This window comes from Ixodes scapularis, unplaced genomic scaffold (assembly GCF_016920785.2).
Source record: "Ixodes scapularis isolate PalLabHiFi unplaced genomic scaffold, ASM1692078v2 PGA_scaffold4__175_contigs__length_147842914, whole genome shotgun sequence".
NCBI lineage: Eukaryota > Metazoa > Arthropoda > Arachnida > Ixodida > Ixodidae > Ixodes > Ixodes scapularis.
Window position 1 is genome coordinate 101,885,961 of NW_024609879.1, and position 17,474 is coordinate 101,903,434.

At 47.6% G+C, this 17,474-nt stretch overlaps 1 protein-coding gene across 1 annotated transcript in view; it reads left to right on the forward strand.

Annotated features, from left to right (window-relative positions):
• The window catches only part of LOC8036765 (Bardet-Biedl syndrome 1 protein), a 48,234-nt gene that overhangs the window by 6,768 nt on the left and 23,992 nt on the right, over positions 1 to 17,474 (forward strand). The window contains exons 3-11 of the mRNA XM_042293659.1: positions 355 to 444; positions 1,239 to 1,357; positions 1,853 to 1,899; positions 5,044 to 5,085; positions 5,170 to 5,242; positions 6,529 to 6,660; positions 7,730 to 7,836; positions 15,983 to 16,103; positions 17,175 to 17,430. Coding sequence (XP_042149593.1) covers positions 355 to 444; positions 1,239 to 1,357; positions 1,853 to 1,899; positions 5,044 to 5,085; positions 5,170 to 5,242; positions 6,529 to 6,660; positions 7,730 to 7,836; positions 15,983 to 16,103; positions 17,175 to 17,430 — 987 coding nt within the window. The remainder of the gene's footprint in view (positions 1 to 354; positions 445 to 1,238; positions 1,358 to 1,852; positions 1,900 to 5,043; positions 5,086 to 5,169; positions 5,243 to 6,528; positions 6,661 to 7,729; positions 7,837 to 15,982; positions 16,104 to 17,174; positions 17,431 to 17,474) is intronic.

The window sequence follows — 17,474 nt, forward strand, 5'->3', positions numbered from 1 at the left end:
TAAATGAATGTGACGAGCGGACATGTACACATGGTTGTAAAATAGACCGTCAAATGCACACACAAAACAAAAAGCGATTCGGCTGTTTTGCCTTTTCTTGCGGGTGCGGGAGTTGTTTTTCTATTTTGAAAGTGCGTTTTTAAACGTACTGGTCACATCAACGTTCAAACTGAAGATCCAATATCTGCAATGGCAACTCAGCAATGGCATAGTGTCTGCCTCGGTCGGGACACACACACACGCACAAGCGTGCAGCCCTACGTACTAAAGCGAGCATCTAGCTGGCGGATCGGCCGCAATTTACGCGCCATCTAGGTAGGTTCCCGCGCCCATTTTTCCGCGAACCCTGTGCAGGCGGCAGGCTGCAATCTGAGCAGACCATCGTGGACCTGCCCTCGGGCCTGGTGGCCTTCTACATGGGCAGCTCAGGACCCAGAGCCTCAGGTACCTCCAAAGCCCTTCGAACATTTCTTTACGCAGTGCCTTATCTGATAACTAAAGTCACCGTCACACTGCTAAAACACACCATAAAAAACAGTCTGCCGACATGTTTGAATGTATGAAGCGCTTCTACGATGCTTGGGGCGTACGTCCGCAGATAAAGTTCTGTCATCCTGTTTTCAGCGAACACCGCGTCTCTTGTACGATGATATGATCAGTGGGACCGCGGCTTTACACGAAACTGTATTTTACTCAAGTGCAGGCCTTCCTGGGTGTCGACAAAATACGTAACAACCTAACATCACTTAATATACTTCAGTAGACTGTCACATTCTTACATCTTTGTCTTGGTTGACTTAATGTTGGCAGACCTCTTCCTGTACGTTTACGAGACAGGAAAGCGTTTACAAAATTATACCTGCTGGTAAAATGGTAAAGTTAGAATAAACGATTTTTGACTCCCAAAAGTACAAATCGAAACAAGCGGTCAGTAGAATCATAATGTATAAAACAAATAGTCTAAAAAGATCTCTACGACGTCCAATAGGCAATCATCTTACATACTTAATTTCCGATTGCCTTGTAGGAAACTGGGTCGTAAATTACTCTCAGATGGGATGACAATTCAAATGTTAAAAATGGCAGTCGTCTTAACGGTTAGACTCTGTTTAATGAGTCTACTTCACACACTTCGTATGCGCCATAAGGTGTCCGGGTGTCACGTCTTTTCGAAGACATACCATAGCAAATCTGGCCATGACGTGTCAAAGTCGGACGTGCGTGCACGCTCGTTGCAGCCGTGGCCGTGGCCTCTGGGCCGTGCCTGTACGTCTACAAGAACCTGCGCCCCTTCTACAAGTTCAGTCTCCCCGGCGTCGCGCCCCACGCGGCCGAGATGGATGCCTGGGCGGTCAAGGTGCGTTGACCTTCCGCTAGTCGCAGGCTATGTCAAGGCCAACAAGGATCCGGCAATCAGATCCACTAACTGAAATGCACGTTTGACATGTTTGCACTTACGCGTTGTTCCGGACATTGCGCTCTCCGAAAACTGGGATAACTCTCATATTGAGCAGGTTGAATGTTCGCATCAAGGGACTCTATGGTATTTTGTGCCTAAGTGATCACTTTCGCTGCACGCCCATCTAAACTTATGAAGAGCCCAACGATTCATGACATGGACAGCCGAGCATCGAAATTAGAATTACCTAACTCTTTTGTCTTTTTTTTTTTTCACTTTGAAATATACCGCACGAAAGGCCCTCTAGCTCGGCGTTATAATATCCCCGCACGCTCTCTTCTCCTCCTCTGCCCTAATTTCTACACGTATTGCTAGCTGCTGTTATTCGTTGCATCCGCTTTTTCCTGGTAAGAAGCCGTCCGAGCCCACTGCTTTCTTCTCCCTGTTTCCCAGGACACCGTGGACGTGGAAGCGCTCAAAGAGGCCCTCGAAGCCGCTAGGTACGCCGCCCCCCTTGTTGCATATAGTCGATGCACACCTAACAGTTGTCGCACGTGAAACTGAACCTGGCGTCATGAATTCCACTTACAATGTAAGGTTGGGTTGCCGTGGTTTGTGGCGAGGTGTAAAAGGATTGGGGAGGTATACCAAAAACGAGGGTGGATAACCGGAAGCAATCTCAATTTTGACTAAACGAAAAGTAAAACCGGACGTACCTGGTCAATCCGGAAAGCTTACCGGAACTGGCCAACTCGGTAACCTTACAAGATCTGGCCCACCCGGAAAACTTACCAGATCTGTCCATTCGGAAACCTAACCGAATCTGGCCAACCCTGAAACATTACCGGATACGGAAAATCTGGAAATATTAGCCGGAGTCAACGTTGGCGGTGTTGTTTCAACCAGACACCGATTCGAATAATTTAATAATAATAATGAAATAAAAATTATAATAATATTAATATTAATACTTTAGTAATTATAAAAATAATAGTAATAATATTAATAATAATAGTCATAGTCATTTGTATCCAAGAACATTCACAAAGGTATACAGGACTGCGGGGTCAATCAAAGACAACAATGGCTTGTGTGACGCCGCCCAATTAAAAGTTATGAAGACAATTGTGGAAGAATGTCCGAGAACAAAAACAGTAACCGCCTTTCAGACAAAAGTAAATCTGCCAAAGCCAGGTTGAAAACAGTTTAAAAAAAAAACAGAATAGCAAAAACACTAATAATAATAATATTAATAATAATAATAATCTAATAGGAATAATCGTGAAAGTGCACGAAAACAACCACAATGACATTTGATGTGCACACCTCCGAAATAACACAGTAAGTACGAAATAGAAATAGGTATACAATGTTCACAAAAAAAAAACTAAATGTCTTTGTTGTTTTTTCGACGCAGATGCCGAAGTATCAGAACTAGCCGATCGTATACAAAAGTTATAGACGCTTTGCAGCAGCTGTGCATGGGTGCCGCCATAACCGACCTCCAGTTTTTGCTTCCTCTTATTCCGTTTACTTCACTTCATCGTTATCATAGCAGGCCAGGTTACTGCCATCTTAGATTATATTGCGTCGACGTCAGCATTGGCCTTTGTCCACTGAACGCCCGTTTCAGTGGCGCGGTATCTCGGTAAGGCTTCGAGAAGGTCAGCAATGGCGACTGTAATCTGGCGCATGGGCAAAGTGATTGACATGGTAACCCTGTGTGGAGACGTCCTAGGCAGCGACCAGCCGAGTAGGATTTACGTCATAGAACTGTCTTTAATTTTAGAAGCAGATAAAGAAAAGAAAACAAACAAGCAAAGAGCAGAGCGCGCGCTCTTGGCGCGTGCCGTTCGGCAGCGTCGCAGCCGTTCGGGAGACACTGCCACAGATGGCTAGCATAGAAGGAACAACGCGAATGAGGGAAGAAAGTTAGATCGAACCCGAACTGACTGAACACAACACCCTGGAGCGAGGGAGCAAAATGGGACGGACAGATACAAAATTATATATGACACCTTGATTGTAAGTGATTTTCCGAAATTTTTAATGAAAAAAGTGAAAACCGTTCACAACTCCCTGTAACACCGAATTAGAGCGCAGCTCTTGAGGACGAGGAGGAAAGGGTACTGGGGGGGGTTGAAGTGACCTGGGGGGTCACGTGACCTTGGGGGTCACGTGACGATGCCGATGATGTCATCAGTGGTGAGGACGATGCGGACTTCGATGACGTCATTAGCGATGATGACGATGCGGATGTCGGTGACGTCATCAGTGACGTCACTGGTGACGTCATCCGTGATGATGACGATGACGATGCGGATGCCGATGACGTCATCAGTGACGTCACTGATGACGTCATCAGTGATGATGACGATGACGACGCGGATGCCGGTGAGGTCATCAGGACGTCACTGATGACGTCATCAGTGATGATGACGATGACGATGCGGATGCTGCTGACGTCATCAGTGACGATGACGTCATCGGGGAGGTCACGTGGCCTCGGCGGGGGGTCACGTGTCCCTGGGGGTGGTCACGTGACCTCGGGGGGGTCACGTGACCTTGGGGGTCACTTGACACCCAAAGTGACACCCAAGGTCACGTGACCCCTTCTCCAGGGGCACGTGACCTTGGGGGTCACGTGACCTTGGGATGACCTTTGGGGGTCGCGTGACATTGGGGTGACCTTGGTTACGCCGACGCCGACGCCGCTCAAGCCGGGAACGGGCCCCTAAGAGCTGCGCTCTAAAAACTTTCAGCGTTTCCCCTCTGGTGAAGAAGAAAGACCAGCGGAGCTGTACAATGGAAAGTAATGGCCGGCCGCAAGTCGGCAAGTCAGAGTGTAAAGGCTGCCGCCATCTATGAGCGACGGCGGCGACCAGATACGTGGCTTGCCGCCGTCGCTCATAGATGGCGGTAGGTGTTCACAGTTCGGTGTCTTCCTTTCTTTGCGGGAGACACGACCCTGGGGAAAGTACCCCTTAACAGCTCCGCTGTAAAAAATAGGGCCCATCTTTGCCCGTTTTCGGTTTCTGGCGCCCATAGAGCTCTATGTATTCGAGAGCTCCGTCGCCCGCCATTTTTCCATTGAAGATTTCAAAGAATCACTTATAACCTTTAAATATTATGACGGTTAGTGCTGAAACTTTGGCAACTGGTACGGACCGCTAGCGCTACCTTTGAGCAAAGAATGAGCGTTCGGCAATACGTAATTTATTTTAGCGGTGTAAAAAACTTGTAAATTATTTGGGACACTCAAGAAACACTAACACACAAATAATACAAAACAGAGAAATTAAAATAAGTTAGTAAAAACGAATTACTCAACAGGCGGCAAAACTCAGAGGCCGATGCACAGATGTCGAGATCCGGAGTGGCGACACTGTTATAAAGCGACTGGATTCGAGAAGGAGTGAAATGTTGCATAATGAACGTTTTTTTTTTTTTCTTTTTTTAATCTGGTAGAGCGAAAATTGACATGAAAATTGATTTTACGGAACAGCTGAGCCGAGTCAATAGCACTATTTCCAACCTATCTTCTTTTGAGAAAAATGGAAAGAGAATATTTTTTTTCTACTAGATATTCATAGTCATAATAAAACCGCCCTAAATGAAAAGTGAAGACATCTCGTCTCTCGCAGGTCTCAGGTGGGGCTGCCCAACCTGACGGCACGGTCCCAAAGGTAAGTCCGGGAGGCGCTCGGGCAAAGCCATATCGTCTCGCAGGCTCCCAAATACCGAATAACTCGATTACTATCTCACTCCAGGTTCCTAATGCTGGACCCGGATGAGAGGGAAGCTTTCGTCCAGGCGAACCGGGATTTTCCGCTCAAAAAGCAGGTGTGGGCACCCGAAGCGTTACTTCTAGGGAGCCTTCATGTGCGCTTTGCTAGTTACTTCATTTCAGTTGTACATTCTGAGCAGCCTCCTTCACCAATGTTTAAAAAAGCAAACACAAATACACAAAGAAAAGCAAATGGGACGTTGTGAATGTTTATACAGCGAGAGGTAGGACTGACACTGAGAAAGTGACCTTAGTCTGCAGAGGAGCAATAATACAGTACAACTAGTGCAGGGTAACTAGTAGTTTGTTACAAAAGATAGTAATACGCTTGTCTGAACGAAAAGTTACTCACTTTTAGGTCAGGCAAGTTTATGGTAATTGTTGCCCCCCTCCCCCCGAAATCTTCCATTTTGCTGGGACCTCTTGTCCCCCTCCCCCTCCCCCCCCCTCCCCCCCCCCCCCCCCCCCGAAACAAAATCCTGGCTACGTGCCTGTTACGAGACACCAATTTTCTCACCAAATTTAGCGTGGGAACTGATATGGCGTATACGTCACGTGTTGGCAACTTTTCCGCTAAATTTAGTGGAGAAACTGAATTGTTCTGTAGGGATTTCGTGATGTCAGGTCACGTGACATCAAATGTCCCTCTAAATTTGGCGGAGAAACTGAAATCCTGTATAGGTCACGTGACATCAGTTTCCCCGCTAAATTTAGCGGGAAATGCACGGACGGGCGGACTACATTTTGAGATTGTGTGCTTTAATGTTGCACTGTAAAACAGAACAAGAATCGCTTTTGTTAAGGCTGCGCTTCAGGGAGCGAATATGCTGCGAATAAGCGTTCGTTCTTTGAAATAGGGTAGGTTGCACCCTAGCAGGCACACTTCTCTGAACTTGGAGAACCACTCCGTCGTTTCAACAAAGACTGAACTCCGCGGCGTCAGTTTCAAAGTACGGTTTGGAGCCAATAAGTCGGCGCAGCGGCGCACATCTAGACGCAGTCGGCGCAGTGTGGTTCTGCGGCGGCTAAAACAAAAGGCGCAACCGGAGTCCTGTTATGCTACTTTAAATTTCCCTCCTCCCCCCCCCCCCCCCCCCCAAAAAAAAAAAACAACAAAAAAAAAACGGAGATCTGGATTCGTTTCTGCGCTCCATGAAGTCTTGGTTCAGCGATGTCATGAATAATAAAAAAAATATATATTAGTTTTAAGTTTGACTGTTCCGCGCACTGTTTGTACATTCAATTTTCGCTGTTTCGCTACGGATCATGCACCGACGTTTCTTCATTTTCTCACGATATGTGTCGTCGCGGCCTCGATGGGTAATGCTCCGTGTACCCCCAGACGGTGGTGACGGCGCTGAGCACGCTCAAGAAGAGTATGGCCGAAGAGGACTCCCCAAGCTGCCTGCTCCTGGCCACCGAAGACGGACGCGTCTACGTGTTGGAGCCGGACGCCTTTACCATCCTCGCCGCGGTAAGCACGCTATTTTTTTTTTTTTTTTTTTTTGGTGGGGGGGGGGGGGGGGGGGGGGTTGCGTGGTAAATATGCATACAACATTTCATAAAAGCCGAGACTCAAAATAATAAAACAAACTATATCTACCTTACATAACAAAAATAACAGTTTAATCAGATGCCTCGTTTCCCATACAGGAGACACCATCAGTGATGTCGAGTTGGCCGGACTGAGAAAATAATACAACAGTTGTCATATTTAAAAAGGTTCGCCTTCCACCATCATAATCGATGGAAATAGAAATTTATTATTTATTATTATTTGTTTATCTCGTGGGGAGAAGTGTACGCGGACCGAAGTGCACGCGAAGCTGCTTCAAAGAAACTACTGATTGTAATGTTTTCTCATACCTGCCAACCCAGCACTACTGGCGATGTCTCCTGTGTCGGAGGCTAATCCGATTAAACTACTGCTTTTGCTATGTAAGTTTTCTTTTCTCTTTTTGTTCTTATCAGAAATGTACATACACGCTGAAATTTACATCCCTGGTAATATTTGTGGTATCTCCATTCAACTTAGGAAAGTACTCTTGGAGAGAGAGAGAGAGTGTGTGTGTGTGTGTGTGTGTGCGTGCGTGCGTGCGTGCGTGCGTGCGTGTGCGTGTGCGTGTGTGTGTGTGTGTGTGTGTGTGTGTGTGTGTGTGTGTGTGTGTGTGTGTGTGTGTGTGTGTTAGCACCACGCGGTTACTTTATTTCAATTCAGCGTCAACACAAAAGTTCCCATACCCGCCTGCTTCTCAACAAGGGGGTGTACCTAAGCGTTAACGTTAGTAGCGAGGTGACGTGGAGTGGTCGTTTCCTAGAGCCCCCCTGTAATATATTTTCTATTTTACAAATACCTAACTCTCAAAGTCGTCATCTCATCTACGGGAATGTTCGAGGCAAACGCCCGTCCCCAGCCACCCTCGGGGAACGGAGATTAGGACGTGCAAATCATGTATCCAAAGTACACGCAGTAACAACCAAGGACCGCGATGCATGACGTCGATTACCACGAGGGACAGAGAGACGTTCTCCCCATTCATCAGGTCCAGGTGGCCAGTGCACCGACGTTCTTGGACGGCCAGGGCCTCTTTGACGTGGACTACCATGTGGCGGTCGCCTGCAGGGACGCCAGGCTCTACATCATCAAGAGGTGCGTTCATCCGATACCACCTTGACGAGCTGCTTTCCTCCCCGTCAAACGTCATCGCTGGATGGATCGAAGGATGAGTCTGAACCCTTTGAATCGGGCGGTCACTTGCGCCACCTAGCCAGTTTTTTTTTCTTAACATTTGTTTAAGATACAGTATATCCACGCACGCCGCCTAGCTGGCGTCAGCCTCACCGTCCGTTCGTCTCGCAGCGAAAACAACGAGCACGACGCTAAAACGCGGCGATGCCAAGACGGACGGGTCCGCCGCTTTTGCGGCATCTCTCGTCGAGTTTCAGCACGTTGTCCGATTGAAGTGGGTCGGAGATCCACCAACAATGACCTCATATGCGCAGGCCTTGTCTTTTAGGTGGTATTGGTCAAGCCCGGCAGGCCATCGAAGCCTCCCCCAACTGGTTCCTATAGCTCAAAAATTAAACACGTGAGAGCAACAGAATAAATACGAGTTAGTATAGTGAAGACTTCTTAGGTGCTCAGTCTTAGATGCAAAGGCACTGAATGTCTGGAGAAAGAGTATGTCCCTGTATGCATTCACGCATGGTTGCAGTGTGCAAGAACCCCTTAGGAGTGCCGACGGCTTCGTCTCACTAATAGGACGAACAATGAATTTTACCTGCAGACATAACAAAGAAAGCTTTCGGGTGACCAGAGAAAATCCACACCAGTAGTGCAGGGCTCACGAACATAGTTTTCTTTCACCTAATAGCAGGGGCGTCGGGAGGGGAGTGCAGGAGGGGGAAGAGGGGGGGGGGGGGAAGGGGAGTGCACTTGTCACCCCCTCTCTCTCTCTCTTTTTTTGGGGGGAGGATTTTGGGGATATTGATGACGAGATATTATGGTGGCATAGTCTTAGGCCCATGTCACACTGGTAACACGTTATACAGAAGACAGTCTGCATGGCACTGCCCGAGACTTATTTCTTCCTTGTATGACGGTCATATTGGTCATGCGAAAAATGTCTGCAGGCATGTGCGAAACATACTACATATATGTATGAAGCAAACATGCTGTGAACATGCTTGAGCCATGTCCGATGTATGAGCAGTGCGACTGACGCTTTAAAGCCTGATTCACATGGTGCGATTTTCTCCTGCGAAATCGGTGAAGCGATGAACCGCACATGCGAAATTTCGCGTTTCCTTTCACATTGATTGAGAACATATGCGATTTTTCGCACTTGCGAAGCACATGGTTGGAACCCTTGAATTCGTTTGGCGATACTAATTTCGATATTTAACAAAATTATAAAATTTTCAGATTTATTTATTAGCTTCTGGTAAAAAGTACGCCGTTACTTATATTTAGGGCCGATTCAGACGTTTGCATCGACTGCATTCGCATCAACGAAAACGACGAAAACAACGAGTACGACGAACGCGACAAGGACACCGGGAGAGTCACAGCTCATAACTGCTTGAGCAAGCTAGTTGTTGCGTTGCTTGGCATGTCGCGCAAGGCGAACAGTTGTCCCGGTGGCTTCGTCACGTGGACGATGTTCCATATTAAAAGATGGCAAGTAGCAGCGCGTCTTAACTTTCATAGAGCATAATGGCCGCTGATGACGACGAGTTCAGACTGCTCTGTAAAAAGGAATACCTACTTCTGCGGAAAAGAAACTCCTGCTCCTAGACGGCAGCCCGCGGTGATGGCGGGTCAGGCCGTGCTGGCAAAACAGAGCCAAAAAATCGGAGTTTTACTCATTGGTAAGTCGACTTGTGCTTTTCTGCGAGCAGGTTTCTGGAATACTTTTTCTCTGCAGACCCTCTTTATACTGCACAGCGACCCGGAGCAATTTCGAAGATATTACCGGATAATGCGGAAAGCCTTTGAAAGACTCCACACTCGCCTGGAAACAAAGCTTACGAAGCAATATGTCGTCAGAGAGCCCATTTCGTCGCGGGTGCGGCTTGCTATCACTTTGAGGTAAAATGGTATTCTCTTTAAACTTCACTGTTTGGAGTGAATACGAGGTGCAATTAAACTGGTTTATATGGCGAACTCATTACTAGTTTCTCGGCTTCCAGACATTGATGTACACAGCAATGTTTTGTTTTTATTCAGGTACCTGTCATCGGCAACGTCAATGCAGGATCTTGCACTGCAATTCAAGGTTGGTGTGTCAACAGGGGCATCCATCGGGCATGAGAGATGTCCGCTTATATGAAAGGTGCTTCGCCCAAAACACATGAAGGTAAGCAAAGAAATCTGATTTCGTTTTTGGTAACTTGTAGAAAAGAGGACGGTTTCACATGGAGCGATTTTAGTTGCGATTTCGCAGTTGCGACGGCGTTGTTGCGGCAAACAGGCAGGTTCAATGCGATTATGAAATAATCGGAGCTGCGTCAATTGCCAAACATCTTTCGAGACGTCACCAGCGCCGCTGCGACGGTACGAAAAGACAGCCAATAAAAACGCGCCTCATCCAAAACCAACCGTATCCTTAGTGTCGCATGCATGCTGTGAAAGAGTCGCTGGCGTCTCGTAATGAAAAAAACACTTGAAAATGGAGGTGGTATTCCGGTCGTGTGGTATTCACTGGGGGCCATAGCTTGCGCCGGTTGCTGTTGAGAGCACGTGCTGTTAGTGAATTTGCACAACGCTTCTGCAACGTATATTTCACACCGTCAAGATTGTTTATCTTTGCCAGCAGTACGTAGCAATTCTTTTTGAGCTCTAGCTGCGAACAATGCGCGCCAATACGGCGTCCACTAAATACCGCCTTTAAAGATGTAGATCATGACGAACAACAAGACTCACAGTGGTGGTCTTGGGAAATTGATGAATTCAAGTCCCCCCCCCCCCCCCCCCCCTGCCCCGGTGTACTCTTTCTACACACTACCAAACCACGTAATCATTCAGAATTCTAAATCAGGGGGTGTTGCAATTATTCGGGGGGGGGGGGGGGGGGGCTGTTGGGAGGGGGTGGCCTTAGGTCTAGATGCATTGGTCAAGAAATTCTGAGGGGTGTCGCCCCCAACCTGGAGATAAATAAGGGGGTGTTAGAAGGGGCTGGCTTTAGGTGTATATACATTGCTTAAGACATCCTGGGGGGGGGGGGGGTGTCACACCCCACCTGGAGATAATTATGGGAGTCGGGTGTACAAATCACTGCAGCTAACTCGTCCTTTGCAGCTGCTCCTAACTATTCGCAGCCGAAATATCTAAATGAATCATGTTGAAAGCTGTACTGTCAAAAATGGTTTCTCAAAAAGTTTACACAACAGAGAGCCATTGATTTATGATTCTAGGGACGAACTTGGGAAGAGAGGGCTGCAGACCTGAGGGTGTTGAGGGCCCCAATGCTATTACTGCGCCACCTTCGAAAGACGGGGTCACACATTACGCATCCTACGAATACAGTTTGCAGACAAATAGTAATTTGAGGCACCGCAGCATCCCTGCTTTTTTATGTCGCACGGCAACCAATGAAAGGAGCAGCCTGTCACGCGGCTTATGAAACACAGATGCGTCAGTGAGTCGCGTTCGATCGATGTCTGCAGACTGTTTTTTGTCTTTTGTATAAGCAGTCTGACACCGGCCTGACTTGGGCATAATATGATAGCTTACAAAAGTAAGTGGTGTGTGCCTGGAGCTGGGCTAGTTGGCTAAACATGCTTCTGAAAGTTTCCAGCTGAACGTAGAAAAAAAGGAACGAGGGAGAAAAAAAAAGACAGACACACAGCTTTTCAGATCCAGTTAAAAAATTATTCGCAATTGTTAAACGTCAACAAGTATTTCTCATATTTGAGGATGCATTTATTACCAGTATTACTATAGGTAAAGATTACATGAACGGCTTTTAAATAACAACGTAAAACCATGTGTGAACTTTGTGCTGTACTTCTAGCTCCCATCAAGAATCACAGACCAAGGGAAATTGCCAAGGGTTTTGAGACAGGGCGGAATTTTCCTCATTGTGTGGGGAACGTTGACGGAAAACACGGACATATCGAAGCCCTTGCCGATTCTTGAAGCCTGTACTATAACTACAAGGTGCTGTTTATGGGTCTACAAATTTACTTTAACACATATCATGTTTTGGAAGAGCGCATGAAGTGACGTAACATTCGGCTTTTCAGGGTAACCTACTCTGTAGTGCTGATGGCCGTCGTGGACAGCAAGTCGAGGTTTATGGCCACAGACGCTGGAGCGTATGGCCACCAAAGTGATGGTGGCGTCTTCAAGGCATCAAGGATAGGACAGTGCCTCAGTCAAGCTGCCTTGAATTGTCCACCACCAAATCTGCTGCCATCTTCCCATGTTATCGCCGCGGCCGTCTTCGTTGGAGACGAGGCATTTCAACTGAGGTCGGACTTTCTGAGGCCCTGTCCTGGTTGATACCTCAGCGATTATCTAAAAATATTCAACTATCGACTGTGTAGAGCGAGGTAACCTTTAGAATTGTTGCACTTGCATTATAATAACAAAAATCACAGTGTTGTCTTTGTCCCATTTCCAGAAGGTGCGTCCAGAACGCATTCGAAATTTTGGCTACTAGATTTTGCATCTTTCGCAGGCCAATCGACCTCCTCCCAGACCACGCCACTGGAGTCGTCCGCGCAGCTTGTGTACTGCACAACTACCTACAAGACGACAAGTTGCACATGCTAAATGCCAATGCTGATTGAAGTCGACCACTTCGGCAACATCGTTGATGGCCAGTGGTGCAAGGAGGTCTCTCAACAGACAAACGCGTTGCTCCACCTACCGAGGCTGAGATCGGGGCACGTCGACCAATCTCTCCGAAAATGCAACATAGTGGCCACCGCAGTGAGAGACCTGTACCGCAGGTACTTGGTAAAGGAAGCTGCAGTGTCATGACGAAGGAACCGCGCTGGACTGAAATCCTAAGTAGTGTCAGCGGTATGGTGACAAATCGCGAAGTTTTCAAGTTTTTGTGTGTGAGGATCGTCTGACCTATTTCCGGTGGAACAGGGAGCTGAGGCCACCATTACAACAATATTCTGCCGCTGCGAGTTCGCTACGTTTGAACGGGCGCTCTGGTGAGAGACGGCTTCCGTGTGAGGCCCACTAGGACTTTGAACAGAGAAAGTGAAACATTTGTATTGTACCAAGACCGGTGCTACTGGAGGGGGATGAAATTAGGGACTCTCCCTGTTCATGTACGCTATTAATGTGCTTAACTAGGGGTGGACGTAATTTATACTCTGCCGCCCGTGGAGGAGTGACACAGTTCTCTGAGATCCTTGGTTGGATAAGTGGGACGAGTGTTTTCAGTGCACGTTCTGCAAGATCCTGAGCTGAGGCGCAGTCCTTAAAGGGAAGCTGGAACACTTCTTTAAAAAAAATGAGATAGAGCTTGATTCTAGCGTAGTTTTATCCCGTGGATATGAATATCGCGTTCGTTTTCCCCGAAGATGTAACTTAACGCGAGAAAACACGAAAAACACCCGACCCGTCGTGGCGTCATAAGAGGGCCTTTCGGCCGCAAAGCTCGTGTCACTCGAGGGCCGCGCATGCAATCCCTAGCTTGGCAGGTGTAATCCCCCGTACTGGCACAAGTGTTGACACCTTTTTATGCCCTTCTTAAAAAAAAAATAGCAAGAGTACGCGTGCATAGCTGTGGTGGACGCTGCTGGAAGGAAGATTGCGAGAACTCCTTTTATGGCGACACGCTCCTGGAAGGAGGGCCTTCGGTGGTACTCTGAAAATGATTTTCTGCAACCTCCATGCCCCAAATTATAAAAAAAATAATTTCGATATTCGAGATCCTGGAGGTGAAATGAAGCCGACTTAAGTCTGTTTCCTCAAATACAAAACCGCTTCAGCTTCCTTTTAACTTGGTGTGTGAGAGTTATTTGAGTAGTCTCCGGAAGTATGTGCATTTAGGTGGTTCAGGTAAATCTGCAACGTGCTGGAGGTAGTGTAGTGTTGAGAGGGAGTGTGTTTGTACACGCCGAAGAAGTGTAGCATCTGCCCTCTCTGCAGTGTGGGGTGGCCTGTAGGGGGTTATGTGGTTACGACGAAACTATAACAGAAGGCACGGCGAGTTTCCTTCTCGTCGTGCCTTGCGTTGTAGCTTCCGGGTCACGTAGGGGTCGATTTCGTCTGGCCATTGCCAAGGGGTACTCGGATCGTCGGTGGCGTGCGTAGATGAGTGGGCGGCCTTGCAACACCGGCGCACAATGCAAATATTTGCCTTTTGGCGCCGGTGCACCCCATGACTCCAGCAACGTGTTATGTTCCTCTTTATTCATATTTGATGTCTGCCAAAAAGGTGAGCCTGTTTGATTTTTTTTTTTCTTTTGTAATTGCATCTTTTTTGTCTTTCGTTAGTTGTTATCTTTCAACATTTAAAGCCAGTAATAAAAAAATTGGTTTCTGAATCACCCCTGCATCATGTCATCTCTCTAGTTCATTTCCACCCCGGACCTGTTGCCTGCAAATCAGTCAATTTTTTTTTGTAGAAAATTGGTTGTGGTCTTTGCCCCTTTTACGGACAAACTGGCGGACACTTTTTGTGGCAGGTATAGCCCAAAGTAGATCGACAGAGTACTGGCTGATTCCCCACAGGGTAAGGTGCTATTTTACTGTTTTCGTCGAACCTACGCTGCCCAATCGGGTCTTTACCAAACACAGAATTCGTTTTATCGGCCGACTTTCATGAAATGAACGACACGCTGGACGTGCAAAACACATTCTGTACTTCCTCAGTGTAGGTCAGCATGAACAAGCTAACGTTAATATTAAGCTTTTTTTTAAATTCAAAACAATATTAGCGATTGCGAACATGACAAAAACACTGAAGTTAAAGGAAACGACATAAATAAAAAAACCACAGGTTTTCAGATGCAAAAAAAAAAGCCAAAACAATCATGTTGGTGAAATAATCGCAAACTATGCACAAAACCAAATTGTCACAAGATTTCTATGACAAATGTCACGCGTGGCACGTGTGACATTTGCGTAGGGGACTCATTGAATAGTAGAAAGACCCTTTCTTGAAATCTGTTTGGAGATCTGACACGAAGGTCTGTCCAGAAACAGAGAATCGCTGATCGGCACTTTGTAATTAAAGCCATTTTACACGCGTGTCGCTCGCGTAGCACGCGTCCAGCGCGTTTACATATCAATTAGTTATTTTCACTATACGTAAAAATCTGAAGCTCGATTTCTATCAAATGGCTTTAATAACAAGGTTCTGTTCAGCGTTTCTCAGTTTCTAGACAGACCTTCGCGTCATCTGCAAACAGATTTGAAGAAAGGGTCTTTTTTCTATGCCACGAGTCCCTTACGCAAAGTGATCGAACAGAAGCGTCAATTGTTATCGCCTGCAATTTTACAAAGGAAGCAACCACAACCCTCTCGTGGTACGCAAACGCCAGTTTGTTTTAATGCCGTACTGAAGCTTACATCCCCCGGCGAAAAATATTCACATGGAAGAAGCACATCCGCCGCCCCACCCCAGCAGCGAATTTCGAAGACGACGACGTAGGTGACGCATTTTTCGTATTTTTGATTCCCACGTTGCTATGACCACCGTGACGTCTTTCACGAGCCGCGTTTGATTGGCTGTCCGTGCCCTTCGCAAAAGCGGCCGTTCGCAAAGAAAGTTTGGCAAAATGCGGAGTTGCGAATTTGTCGAATTCGCACCGCAACTGCGTTGTGCCGCAAGAACGGCGTCGAAATTGCGAAATCGCAGGCCTATTCGCACCATGTGAATCAGGCATAAGCCGGGTTCGCACTGCTTATGCATCATACAAAAGACGGTCTGCATAGAGATTCGAACGCGAGTCACCGCGAGATCCGTGCTTCGAGTGCCGCGTGGCAATGAGTTCAAGGTGAAACTTGGCACGTGGCATTCGAACCACGGATATTGCGGTGACTCGTGTTTGCAGTCTTTTGTATGATGTATGAGCAGCGCGCCTGCGACATAAATGTCTGCCGTGAGACGCATTTAAGTACCCACAATCTCTGTAAGTTCCACTGCAGAAAGTCATCACAATAAACACAGCTTAACAGCATGTGTTTAGCACTGAGGACACGCCGAACCTTAAAAACAAGCATTCTTCTCTGAGAAAGGAAAATCAGATGTGCTGTTTTAAGTGCTCGTGCAGAATCGTGTGCTTTTCCACGTTCAATGTGTTACATCATTTCCTCGTTACAGGGGCCACAAGGCGGCCAAACTTCTGGCAGAGCCTGGCGCTGCCGCCGTTGGGCTATGTCACCTGGAAGGCCAGCTGGTCGTTGCGTGCACCGACGACGTCCTCAGGGCTTACTCCATTAAGGTGCGTCGCGGTACCCTCCAAGTGTTAGTTCATTGACTCTTGGTAAAGACTGGTGGATGATGGCCGTGTAGTACCAAGCAGCATGGTCTTCATGTTCCTGTGGAGCACTTATCGCGGAGGTGTCTACTTTTTCTATTGTGGAACTCAAATGGTGGTGCAACCACGATAGCGCCAGATTGGGCTTCACAAAGAACCAGATCACCGATATATATCACACGGTTGGTAAACCTGGCGACACAAATCTTTCCCCTGTGTACGCCTAAAGGACATCCGTGAATCGGCATTCTGAGAACCTCCGTAGAAAGGGCTAGCAAGGGAGGACGAGGCAATCTCACAGCTCAGAGCATTGCACAATGGTACCCAGGGCTATGAGGGCATTACACATGATACCAGTAGAAAGCTGTGCCCATGATCGGCCCTTGGAACATGATCACTTTGGGTGTTAATGGCAGAGCGCGAAACCCGTGCGCTTAAAATTCTATGGCAACATGGTACAAGCAGGATTAGACTACAAGCCAAACGATTCCTGTTTAATGCGCAAGACCGGCCAACCTCTTTTGCTCGGCGAGGCGTGTCGTGCTCTGGAACAATGCGAAGTCTTGTCGTAGCAACGTATGCACTCAAAATAACCCGGAGCGCCTACTCTCCCGCAGAGCACTTGCGAGAGGCAATCACTGCAATCTGCAGTGAATTACGAGGGTAAACGTATGTTTAGGCAACCAAAAAATAGTCTGCGCTGTGGCATTCAGCATGAAAAAATGTGTTGTCGTTTTTTCTCATTTTTTTAATTTTGTTTTTTCGTTTAAGAACATGTGCAGCCTCGTAATTCGTTTAGAATTGCTCCCTCCATATATTGCAGCCGTTGGTTCTCCCAAACGCTTTGCAGACATGATGACATGATTATCTGCGAACAGGACTAAGGCATGTTCCAAGCCTTCATGCACATGTTTACGCTTCACACATGTCTGCGGACAATTTGTGTATGACCGATGTGACCGTCCATACAAGGAAGAAACACGCTTCAGACGTTGTCTGCAGATTGTCTTTTGCACGATGTGACCGCGGCTTTAGGATGTGGGGGCTGTCGACGTGCCGCAGGGCCAACGACTGTGGAGCGTGCCGCTGTCCGGGCAGCCTCTGTGCGTGTCGCCCGTGTGCCGTCCCGGCGTGTCCCTGCTGGCCGTGGCCCTCCGCGGGCGGACCGTGGCCCTGCACCGAAGCGGCGACGGGGCGGCCGTCGACTCCCTGGACACGGACGACGACGTGTCCGCCATGCGCTTCGGCCGCCTCGGCAGAGAGGAGAACGCCCTGGTGCTCGTGGGCACAGGTAAGCACGCCTCGTGGGGAAGGTCAGTCCAGTAAAGACTCCGC